This window comes from Artemia franciscana, chromosome 11 (genome assembly GCF_032884065.1).
Source record: "Artemia franciscana chromosome 11, ASM3288406v1, whole genome shotgun sequence".
In the NCBI taxonomy this organism is placed as follows: Eukaryota; Metazoa; Arthropoda; class Branchiopoda; order Anostraca; family Artemiidae; genus Artemia; species Artemia franciscana.
Window position 1 is genome coordinate 28,658,110 of NC_088873.1, and position 13,497 is coordinate 28,671,606.

The following is a 13,497-nucleotide window of genomic DNA, read 5'->3' on the forward strand; positions in this document are numbered from 1 at the left end:
AAAACCAATAAAAAACTAAAAAAAAAACTGAAAAAACTAAAAAAAGGCAAAAACTACAAAAAAACTAAAAACTAATAAAAAAAGTAAAAAAGCTAAAAAACTAAAAAAACTAAAAAAACTAAAAAAACTAAAAAATCTAAAAATCTAAATAAACTAAAAAAGAAAAAAAAAGGAAAAAAATAAAGGAGAAAAACAAAACTAAAAAACGAATGTATATACAGACCGGTACACCGGGATACAAATGACGACCGGGACACAGGGAATATAAATGACGACCGGGACACAGGGAAATCTAAATAAGCTAAAAAAGAAAAAAAAAGGAAAAAAATAAAGGAGAAAAACAAAACTAAAAAACGAATGTATATACAGACCGGGACACCGGGATACAAATGACGACCGGGACACAGGGAATATAAATGACGACCGGGACACAGGGACACAACTACAACGGGGACACCGGGGGAAACAGGGGGATGTAAATGACGACCGGGACACCGGGACAGGGAATGGTCGATTAGCAATCACCATCAACAAAGCTCAAGGGCAATCATTAGAATCATGAGGTATAGATCTGAATACAGATTGTTTTCCCATGGACCATTATATGTTGCATGTTCAAGAGTCGGTAAACCTGACAATCTATTTATATGCAAAGACAATGGGACAGCAAAGAATGTTGTATATTCGCAAGTTTTACGTAGTTAAAACCATATATATATATATATATATATATATATATATATATATATATATATATATATATATATATATATATATATATATATATATATATATATATATATATATATCTATCTATATTCACAGGTGGGACATAGGGACACAACTACAATGGCGCGTAACTATTATGGCGCGTAACGACTTACGCGCGCGGGGGGGCTTGGGGGGGTGCGAAGCGCCCCCACCAACTAGGTGTTGGGGTGGCGCGAAGCGCCACCCCAACAGCTAGTATATATATATATATATATGAATATATATATATATATGTATATATATATATATATATATATATATATATATATATATATATATATATATATTTATATATATTTAACTACGTAAAACTTGCGAATATACAACATTCTTTGCTGTCCCATTGTCTGTCCATATAAATAGATTGTCAGGTTTACCAACTCTTGAACATGCAACATAATAATTGTCCATGGGAAAACAATCCGTATTCAGATCTATGCAGCATTTTTCTAACGATTGCCCTTGAGCTTTGTTGATGGTGATTGCTAATCAAACATTCCCTGTGTCCCTGTCGTCATTTATATATCCCCCTGTGCCCCCGGCGTCCCCGCTATAGTTGTGTCCCTGTGTTCTGGTCGTTATTTATATTCCCTGTGTCCCGGTCGTCATTTGTGTCCCGGTATCCCAGTCTGTAATTTCTCTTTGAGTGTCCCGGTCGTCATTTATATTCCCTGCGTCCCTGTCGTCATTTCTGTTACGGTGTCCCAGTCTGTAGCGTCATCTTATAATGACGTCATATACAAAGCCTTATATACTTATAATGACGTCAAATATGAACCCACAAACAAACAAACATGCATATACACAACTTATTCTTACATATCTAGATACAGTTTCTTATTTAGTTATTTTTTTCTTTTTTAGTTTTTTCTTTTCTTAGTTTTTCTTTGTTTTAGTTTCTTCTTTTTATTGATTTGTTTTCTTCAATTTGTCAATGTTCATTCTAACATTGACACTTGGAAAAATCTTTACGTGCCAAGCATGCTAAAGCTCCAACAATTTATAATAAACCTCAAAATTTTGGGTATTTGTTTTAAGGTTTTCGAATTACTTTAATCTATTGTCAAAATATATTGAAATATTTGTGCAATTCCTAGTTTTTTTTAGTTTTTTCTCTTTTTTAGTTTTTTAGCTTTTATTTTTTTTTCAGTTTTTTTCTTTTTAGTTTTTTTTTAGTTTTTAACCTTTTTTTCTTTTTTCAGTTTTCTTTTTCTTCTTTATTTTTCAGCATCACTATGAAATACATATCGCCGAACTTTTGTTTTTTTTAACTAAAATCTGGTAGGCATTGATGACCTTATCCAAGTCAAAATCCCAAACCCAATCATCATCGCTATCATTTTCAGTTTTGATACGTTTTGACTCTCGCTGTCCAGGTGGATTTTCATCTAACTGCGCGGTTTTGCGTTCTTTAACCGCAAGCCTTTTGGCATTAACCCTTTGAGCAGACTCCTCGGCTGTTTCTTCTGCCATTGTAGGATTTATACTAAAATTTCTCTTTGAATTAACTATTTTAGCATATTCCTCGGCTGTTTCTTCTGTCATTTTAAGATCTATACTAAAAATTCCTCTTCACGTGCCAAGCTTGCTAAAGCTCAACAATTTATAATAAACCTCAAAATTTAAGTATCTGTTTTAAGGTTTTCGAATTACTGTAATCTATTGTCAAAATATTTCGAAATATCTAAGCAATTCCCAGTTTTTTCATTTTAGTTTGTTTTCTTTTTCTTCTTTATTTTTTAGACGTCATATGCAAACCCTCAACACAAAAATACATACAACTTATTTTTATATATATAGAAGATATAATCTGGCATAAAAGACATAGTGTAACAGACATAACCCACAGACAACTTATTTTTATATATATAGACTAGGAAAATGATGAACGTACCACTTGGTTTCACAAAAAAAGAAAATAAAACAATCTGTAGCAACACTGATGCCCTGCTTTGGCGACTGCTGCAAATGCAACATTTCGATTTTGGTACTAGCATTTTATTTGGTACTAGATAAATGATGAACGTACCACTTGGTTTCACAAAAAAAGAAAATAAAACAATCTGTAGCAACACTGATGCCCTGCTTTGGCGACTGCTGCAAATGCAACATTTCGATTTTGTTACTAGCATTTTATTTGGTACTAGATAAATGATGAACGTACCACTTGGTTTCACAAAAAAAGAAAATAAAACAATCTGTAGCAACACTGATGCCCTGCTTTGGCGACTGCTGCAAATGCAACATTTCGATTTTGGTACTAGCATTTTATTTGGTACTAGATAAATGATGAACGTACCACTTGGTTTCACAAAAAAAGAAAATAAAACAATCTGTAGCAACACTGATGCCCTGCTTTGGCGTCTGCTGCAAATGCAACATTTCGATTTTGGTACTAGTATTTTATTTGGTACTAGATAAATGATGAACGTACCACTTGGTTTCATAAGAAAAAAGAAAATAAAACAATCTGTAGCAACACTGATGCCCTGCTTTGGCGACTGCTGCAAATGCAACATTTTGATTTTGGTACTAGCATTTTATTTACTTTATTTTCTATTAATTCAAAATACAATGAACCCAAGGAAAAGAATCACTAATATTACAAAGAATGTTGGTAACTATTTTCAGCATTTCACAATTCCGTACTTTTTTTTACAATAACTAAACATAGACAGAATACTTCCTAAGATTCGAACGAGTTTTTTAGTATCTAGTACAGATGAAATTTTCCTTTACCAACTGTAATATTTAACCTTACCCCCAAAGAAAACTTCCTTTGCTTTGAGTTACATGTTCTCGTTAATCCTAGATCAGGCCGGAAAAGTTGTCTTATTTACTTTTCCGACTTTCAAAATATGTACGTTAAATCCCACATCAGAATCACAAGGCAGTCCAAGAGTAAGTACATAGACCTTCTTCTTAATTTAATAGTATAGTCAGCCACTTTTTTAACATTACATGACTAAAGTATCTATTGACTTGATAAAATTTTTATTAATGAGTCTGAATCTAAAATAGTTTTTTTCTAGGCTCTTATCAATGACAGTCCAGTTTACTCACATCGAGGTCTAAGCATGGATACCTCAAGGAACTACCTTCCTCTACCAGCTCTGAAAAGAATAATAGATGGACTTTCTTACAACAAGTTGAACGTTTTCCACTGGCACATCACAGATACAAACGCTTATCCTTTGGTTTCAAGTCGAGTTCCGCAGCTGACTTTGTACGGTGCATATACCTCTAGCCATGTTTACTCTCCAGACGACATAAGGGTAATTAAATTTTCCACCACCAAAACGCATTTGATCCAAAAATATTCCACAAGTTGGATTTAACATGGTGCCTCTTTTACGATTTCTTCGAGAATCATTCCATTACTAAACAAGATAAATCATACTTAAAACTAGATAAATTAACAAAATATCAATCATAAAGGCAAGGTCCGTTTTTTTCAAAATCGATGGAAAACAAGTCTGTTATATTTTCCAATGAAAATATACCAAACAAGTATTTTTCAAAATCTTTCGTGGGGACAAATAATCTATCCCCCTCCCCCAATCGACAACACTGAGCCCATTGGGTTTATTCGGTGTTAAAGAACTACTAGAGGTTAGGTAGAGGTAGTAATTAAAGGTTTTCAGAAGTAAGGCGAGGAAAAAGTATGCTACGTGCTTCTTATGCATCATATACTTTAATACTGTAAAATATATCTAAATATAATATATTGTAATATATTAATTATACATATATAATAAATATATTTTAAAATATAATCATTTGATACGTCCTATAGGTCTTGGGGTGGAGGGATTTCTAGTCAAATATTAAAAGTTTCTTTAGAAAAAATTACTAATATCAATTGCAATTTCTTTTTTAGTTTTGCAAATACAGATAAAAGGAGGGCATTTAAAGTAACTTTTGTTTCTAAACTTTTAATAGTTTTTATTAGATATAACGATCAATGTATTCGGTAACTGACATAGGATAAGCTTGAATAAGTACATGGATCATTTTTCTAAATTTTTTATAAATATACTATTAGCAGAGATTTGTAATTTACTAGGTTGCAGTTACCTCTGCAACCATGATAGTAATCAATTCTCTGGCCAGCGCATCCCCTCTCGTTGTTCCTCATATCAAACAGTTCGTGGTAACGAACTGTAGTAAGGAGCCACCCGGCTCAATAGTAACCAAAACTCTAAAAAATGGAATTTTGATACCAATACCTACATCAAAAGAATCGCATTTTAATGCTGATGTTAAATATATAAGTTTCATCAAGTTTAGTCTTACCCATTAAAAGTTACGAGCCTGAGAAAATTTGCGTTATTTTAGAAAATAGGGGGAAACGCCCCTTAGAAGTCATAGAATCTTGACGAAAATCACACCATCAGATTCAACGTATCAGAGAACCCTACTGTAGAAGTTTCAAGCTCCTATCTACAAAAATGTGGAATTTTGTATTTTTTGCCAGAAGGCAGATCACGGATGCGTGTTTATTTGTTTTTTTTTGTTTTGTTTTTTTCCCCAGGGGTGATCGTATCGACCCCGTTGTCCTAGAATGTTGCAAGAGGGCTCATTCTAACGGAAATGAAAAGTTCTAGTGCCCTTTTTAAGTGACCAAAAAAATTGGAGGGCACCCAGGCCCCCTCCCACGCTAATTATTTTACCAAAGTCAACGGATCAAAATTCTGAGATAGCCATTTTATTCAGCGTAGTCGAAAAACCTTATAACTATGTCTTTGGGGACGACTTACTCCCCCACAGTCCCCGTGGGAGGGGCAACAAGTTACAAACTTTGACCAGTGCTTACATATAGTAATGGTTATTGGGAAGTGTACAGGCGTTTTCAGAAGGATTTTTTTGGTTGGGGGAGGGGTTGAGAAGAGGGGGATATGCTGGGGAAACTTTCCATCGATAATTTGTCGTGGGGGAAGAAAATCTCCATGAAGGGAGTGCAGGATTTACTAGCATTATTTAAGAAAAAACAATGAAAAAATTAATATGAAAAAGTTCTTTCAGCTGGAAGTAAGGAGCAGCATTAAAACTTAAAACAAACAGAAATTATTACCCATTTGAGGGGTTCACCTCCTCCTAATACCTCGCTCTTTACGCTAAAGTATTTTTAGCAATTTCAACTATTTATTCTACGGCTTTTGTGATTCTGGGGTCATTCTTAATGAATTGGGACAAAATTTAAGCTTTAGTTTAAAGAGCGAGGATCTGACAAGGGGGCGAACCCCCTCATATATGTAATAAAAATATGAGAATACAAAAGTTCTTTACGTAAGCTAATTTATAAGTTACGTAAATCTTTTACTAATAAAAATATTCGTAAAAAATTAAAAATTCTAGTTGCCTTTTTAATTAACCAAAAAATCGGAGGGCAACTAGGCTTCCTCCCCCGCTCTTTTTTTCTCAAAATCATTCGATCAAAATTATGTGAAAGCCATTTAGCCAAAAAAAAAAAAAATGCAAATTTTGTTTTAATTATTCCTCTGCGGAGAGCCAAAATCAAAATATGCATTGATTCAAAAACGTATGAAATAAAAAAAAACAAGTTTTTTTAACTGAAAGTAAGGAGCGACATTAAAGCTTAAAACGACCAGAAATTACTTCGTATATGAAAGAGGCTGCTTCCTCATCAACGCCCCGCTCTTTACGCTAAAGTTTTTTACTGTTTTAAAAAGAAGAATTGAGAGAAAGAGTCAAACTTTAGCGTAAAGAGCGGGGCGTTGATGAGGAAGCGGCCTCTTTCATATACGAAGTAATTTCTGGTCGTTTTAAGTTTTAATGTCGCTCCTTACTTTCAGTTAAAAAAACTTATTTTTTTTATTTCATATAACCAAGGAACTATCTAAAAAATAAGATATAGCACTACACAATTAAATCTAACATCTGATATATTTTAGCAGGCATATTTATACATATTTATATAATTTTACTAACAACAAATTGAAAACACCTTTTGATTCCTTTTTTTATGCTATTTTCATATTCAATAGTCTTTTCAAGGGCAAATTTTATTTATAGGCAAAGCCTTATCCATGGCCTAGGGGACAGGGGTTTGAACCCCCTCCTCGCTCCCCAAACTTCTGTCTGACTTGTCTAAACGTAACACAAATGCATATGAAAAAATTTTTATGCGTTTTAAATTTTTTTTGTACAAAAGGAAATCCAGGATTTTTTGAGTATTTTTAAGAGGGAGTAGGAGGAATTGTGAAGGGTTCATTCGGCTAAGACATTATCCATTCATTAGCTATTCATTATGGGGGAGTGGGATTTTGGAAATAATTAAGGAAAACATTTGAGTACGTTCTCTACATCTTCTCAGTTTGACACGTAGGGAGATTTTTAAGGTGAGAATTGTAAATGGAGACAAACTTATCTGGAAGGAACTACCCGCTGAAGAATCTTATTTTATTTTTTCAGGATTTAGGGAAGGCGGATTTTTTGGTATTGCTTGAAAAACGATCAGAAATTAAACAAAAAACAAGTGCAAATGAAATTAAGGAGCAAGGTTAAAACTTAAAACGAATAGAAATTATTCCGTATATGAGAGGAGCTGCCCCCTCTTCAAAACCCTACTCTTTATGCTAAAGTTTGATTTTCTGTCCCAAATATTTAAGAACGACTCCTGAAATACAAGGGTCTTCTAATTAGAATAAGGAGCTTTATAAAGTAGTTATAACTTTAGCGTGAAGAGAGGAGCAATGAGGAGGGAGCAGTCACTTTCATATACGGAACAATTCATGCTCGTTTTAAATTTTAGTATTGCCCCTAACTTTAATTTGAAAAAATACTTGTTTCTAAATTAAATACAAAAATAAAGCCGAGGAAAATGTATGATACATGCTTCATACGTATAAAAATGCTTTTATACTTTGTAATATACTTCTATACACTTCACGACTATAAAATCCTTGATAATTGTTCATCTTTTTTTCATTTGGTAACCATATTCGTTTTTAAAAGTACTTATTTTTTCTAGATACAATAACTTTATTCAGTGGTATCAATTTAGGAGAGGATTATTTTATTCCCATGACCCACCCCCCTGAAGATTTTGAAAAGAATATTTTTGGTATTTTCATTGAATTGTTTTTTTTTGTACTCTCATTGAAAAATTAAAAATAGCTAAATCCCCCCCCTCTTCTTTACATTTTTATGAATCAATGTCAGTGCATTAATATACTGTCTGTGTCTCTCATTAACAAATTTGATAATTCCCAAGTTAAACATACTTAGGAAAGTATAAGGCAAACATATGCAAAAGACTGTGTACGTCTTCTAAAAGATTATAGCTGAATTATTGTGAAATATTTAAATTTTTTGGTTCCTTGTGCAGCATTGTTTTTTTTTATTCCAGCTAAAACTGATCTCTAGGTGGATAATTTATATGGCAAACTCGCATGTATAATATCCATCCCGGTATCTATGACCAGGGCCGTCACGCCCTAGCATTGGCGATGCCCCTCCAATGTTTTTGGTCACACGGTAAAAAAAAGTTGGTGAAATCGTGGAACTTCGTGCCACGATTTTTCCAACGCCACTAAAATTCTTTTTTTTGGTTCAGTAAACGCCACGAAAATACCGACATGCCATACACAGAAATTTCGAACTTGGTCGGTAAACTCAGCAGTTTTACCGACTCCCGCCGTGATTTTACAGATGCTGCCACAATTGTTCCTTGGGTTAAATAAACAGCATTAAAATTTTGAAATGATATATATCGAAATCTGAATCTCAGTTGGTAAATGGAGCGGTTTTACCGACTCTTGCACTAATTTTAGTAGTGTTTTCGATTAAGGAAAAGAATAGCCGATAAGGATCATTTATGAAATTCCATTTAGTAATTCTTATTTCTTTAATTTCTTATAAAGAAATTTGTCATCCAGGTATTTCTTCGGGACAAACCAGTTCTTTCAAGTGGAAAAGAATGACTAACATCTCAAAATGAAATATTTTCATTTGCATTATGGTAAATGTGCTAAATTGAAACATGGTAAATTTAATTGGGAAATTAAATTCAAATTTTGTAAATTGGTCAATAGAAACATGGTAAATTTGCTTCAGTAGCAAATTTAACTCCTTTACGGTATTGAAAGCTAAAAGAAACTTAGGCTTTTACATGATTTGAAAGTTGGTCACCCTATATTACATTTCCTTGTTAATGATGATTGAAACTCAACTTTTGATTGATGATTGAAGATCAACTTTCAAAAGAAGCTAAATGATTTTTAATCATGGATATAAGGAGGGAAGGGCGTTTAGAGCTTCAAACAGTAAATCCAATCTCCTAGGAGAAGATTAACCTTCAAAGGATAAGGAGAAGACAACTATTCTTACTAGGAATTAACCTTCAAATAGGGCCCAGTATGAACAGGAAGGTTTTGTAAGAGCATACGCTGGCTGGACCCCAGCCCTCCCCTCCAAATTGCAGTTCTTTTCAGAAGGGCCAAGAAACGGAGGTAAGGATTGTGTTAGGGACTTTAAAGTCTGGAGCAGCATATATATATATATATATATATATATATATATATATATATATATATATATATATATATATATATATATATACCCATAAAAAGCTATGTGCCTGAGAAAATTTGTGTTATTTTCGAAAAAAAGGGGAAACACCACCTAAAAGTCACAGAATCTTAATGAAAATCACACCATTAGATTCAGCGTATCAGAGAACCGTACTGTAGGGGTTTCAAGCTCCTATTTGCAAAAATGTGGAATTTTTTTGGCCAGAAGAAAGATCACGTGTTACGTGTTTACTTTTTTTTATTTCTTACTTTTCCCAGTGGTGATTGTATAAACCCAGTGGTCTTAGAATGTCACAATAGGGTTCATTTTAACGAAAATTAGAAGTTCTACTGCCCTTTTTATGGGACCCGAAAAATTGGAGGGCAATTAGGCCCCATCCCACTCTCAATTTTTCCCAATGTCGCCGGAACAAAATTTCGAGATAGCCTCTAAGAGGAGAAGCATTTATTTGGAGGAACAATTTGTGACAACATTTTTATCTGCTATTGATTGTATGCTAGTTTCACGGTCGAATTTCGAAACCTATCTTTTTAAATTAACTTGGTATTTACCAAGTGACTTATAGCGATCGCAATTTCTGTCGGTCTGTCTGTCTGTCCCGGTTTTGCTAGTTTGAGCGCTTCCAGATAAACTAGGACAATGAAATTTGGCAGGCGTACCAGGGACTAGGCCAAATTAAATTAGAAATAGTCTTTTTCCTGATTTGACTATCTGGGGGGAGGGTTGGGGGATGGTTAACTCGGAAAACTTAGAAAAATTAGGTATTTTTAACTTACGAACGGGTAATCGAATCTCAATGAAAATTGATTTTAGAAGGATATTTAATCTCAGAGCTCTTATTTTAAATCCCGAATGGATCCGGTTACATTGGGGAAAGTTGGAGGTGGAAACCTGAAATCTTGGAAAACGCTTAGAGTGAAGGCACCGGGAAAAAAATAGGTTGAAAAATGAGCACAATTCCAAGCTACGTGATTGACATAACCAGAACGGAACCGCTCTCGTTGGTGGATTTTGGGGTGGATTAATTCCGAAAAATTAGAAAAAACAAGGTATTTTAACTTATGAAGGAGTGATCAGATCTTAATGAAATTTGATAACTAGAAGGACCTTGTAACTCGGATCTCTTGTTTAAAATCCTGACCGGATCCAATGTCTTTGGAGGGAGTTGGGGGGGGTCGTTAATCTTGGAAAACGCTTAGAGTGGAAAGATAGGTGAAACTTGTTGGGAAGAATAATCACAAGTCCTAGATACTTGATTGACATAACTGAGCCGGATCCTCTCTCTTTAGGGGAGTTCGGGGGGGGGGACATAATTCGTTAATTCGGAAAATTAGAAAAAATGAGGTATTTTTAACTTGCGAACGGGTGATTGGATCCTAATGAAATTTGATATTTAGAAGGACCGTGTCTCAAAGCTCATATTTTAAATCCTGACCGGATTCGGTGACAATGGGGGAGTTGGAAGAGGAAACCGGAGATCTTGGAAAACGCTTAGAGTGGAGAGGTCGTGATGATATTTGGTGGGAAGAATAAGTCCTAGATACGTGATTGACATAGACAGACCGGATTGGCTCTCTTTTGTTGAGTTTGAGGGGGGGGGTTAATTCGAAAAAATAGAAAAAAAATGAGGTAGTTTGTAACTTACGAACGGTGATCAGATCTGAATGAAATTGAAATTTAGAAGGATCTTGTGCTACAAAGCTTTTATTTTAAATCCTGACCTGATCCGATGACATTGGGGGTAGTTAAAGGGGGAAACCGGAAATCTTGGAAAACGGGAAAATTGGGGTATTTTTATCTTACGAATGGGCGATCGGATATTAATGAAAATTGCTATACAGAAAGATCTTATCTCTCATGTGCTCCATTTTCAATTCGAATCGGATCCGGGGACATAGGGGGTTGGAGGGTGGAAACAGATATCTTGGAAACCGGCAATCTTAGAAAACTTTTAGAGTGGAGAGATCGGGAAAAACTTGATGGGAAGAATAAGCACAAGTTCTAGATACGAGATCGACATAACTGGACTGGATCTGCTCTCTTTGGAGAATTTCCAGTGCTTTGGTGAGTTCGGTGCTTCTGGACGTACTAGTAGGATAAGAATTGGTAGGCGTGTCAGGGACCTGCACAAATTGACTTGATAACAGTCGTTTCCCCGATTCGACCATCGGAGGGCTGGAGGGAGAGAAAAAATTGAAAAAATGAGGTATTTTTAACTTAGAAATGGGCGATTGGATCTTCATGAAATTTGATATTAAGAACAACCTCATGTCTCAGAGCTCTTATTTTAAATCTCGACTATGTCTGGTGATACTGCGGCGAGTTGGAGGGGGAAACGGAAAATTTTGGAAAACGCTTAGAGTGGAGAGATCGGGATGAAACTTGGTGGGAAGAATAACCACAAATCCTACATATGTGATTGACATAATCGGACTGAATCCGCTCTCTTTGGAGGGGTTTGGGGGGATGCTAATTCGGAAATATTAGAAAAATTGAGGTATTTTTAACTTACGAACGTGTAACTGGATCTTAGTGAAATTTGATATTTAGAAGGTACTCATGTCTCAAAGCTCTTAATTGGAGAGATCGGGATTCAACTTGGTGGGTAGAATAAGCAAATGTTGTAGATATGTGATTGACGTCACCGGACTGGATCGGCTCTCTTTGCGGGAGCTAGGGGGATCAGTGCTTTGGCAAGTTCGGTGCTTCTGAACGTGCTAGGACGATGAAAATTGGTAGGTGAGTCAGGGACCTGCACAAATTGACATGATAAAGTCGTTTTCTCCGATTCGACTATTTAGGGGGTGGAAGGGAGAGCAAAATTTAGAAAAAATGAGGTATTTTTAACATACGAGTGGGTAATCAGATCTTAATGAATTCTGATATTTAGAAGGAACTCCTGTCTCAGAGCTTATTTTAAATCCCGACCGTCATTAAGCCTCTGATTTTTCTTTTAAATTAATCTATTGAAACTTAAAATTTTGCTTGAGCTCATACCATATGACTTCTTGGCTCTTAACTCTTCTGACCGTCACAAGTGCCATATGAGCTCTTAGCTCTTGTTTATTTTTAGACTTGCTAATTCAAATAGCCAAAGAACAAATTCTAATATGGAAACAGTTCTCTGTCAACAACGGCTTAATTTAATAACGGATCCTGAAAGAACATTTTCCTGCTTGTCTACATTTTTTGCCCATTTGAGGATGCTTAATTGTCCTTGTTTGCTTGAGTAACGATGCGAGGGATTGTAGAGACTATAATCATCATTAAAAGCGTCTTGTCAGTTTGCGGTAACATGGCAATTTTCTCTAACCCGAACGACATTAAATTACTAAAATCTATTTCTTTATTTATGTAAGACATTCCCTTCTGAAAAAGATTAATTCAAGCAAATAAGTCCTTTATGTATATTTTAAGTTGAAGCTAGCAATAGAGATGCTAAAATTGTTAGTATTCACATTTACGCAGCAAATACAAGTAGAAATGAAAATAGCTGCTATAAAAAGATGAAATGTAACTTTTTGCAGAAAATTAAATTTTTAATCTAAACAGTTACAACATTCTTTTGAATATTTTCTTAATTGTTAAATAAGAATGAAGAGAAAACAAAGCCAGAATTTTCTTTTAATTTGGAAGCTATTGCAAAGACCAGCAACTTAATGAACGTGAAAGTGACAGGAACCACTAAGCAAGAAATTGGTAATCTGCACTCACATTGTTTGTCCTAGAAATAATCACAGAGAAGAAATATTATTGAACTAGGTCTATATTTAACAAGAATTCTAATTTTAGGAGTTGGTAAGATACGCTCAGGCGAGGGGAGTAAGAGTTCTCCCAGAATTCGACGCGCCTTCTCATGTTGGTAATGGATGGCAATGGGGACCAAACTATAACCTAGGAAATATGGTGCTATGTGCAAATAAGGAGCCTTGGCAAGTAAGATTGAATTAAAATATTTATATTTTTGTAATGTATCGCAATGTGGACCAAACCATAACCTGGTATATACGGTGCTTGGTGCAAATAAGAAGCCTTGGCAAGTATGATCGACTTAAAATGTTTATATAATGGTAATGGACGGCAATGGGGACCAAAATATAACCTAGGAAATATGGTGTTATGTGCTGATAAAGAGCTTTGGCAAGTAAGATCGAATTAAAATGTTAATAT

The 13,497-nt window shown here is 34.7% G+C and overlaps 1 protein-coding gene across 3 annotated transcripts in view; it reads left to right on the forward strand.

The window, feature by feature from the left end:
- LOC136033053 (chitooligosaccharidolytic beta-N-acetylglucosaminidase-like) overlaps positions 1–13,497 on the forward strand; it is a 176,084-nt gene that overhangs the window by 76,432 nt on the left and 86,155 nt on the right. For all 3 annotated transcript variants that reach the window (XM_065713641.1, XM_065713639.1, XM_065713640.1), the window contains exons 6-7: positions 3,804–4,046; positions 13,120–13,263. In XM_065713641.1, coding sequence (XP_065569713.1) covers positions 3,804–4,046; positions 13,120–13,263 — 387 coding nt within the window. The remainder of the gene's footprint in view (positions 1–3,803; positions 4,047–13,119; positions 13,264–13,497) is intronic.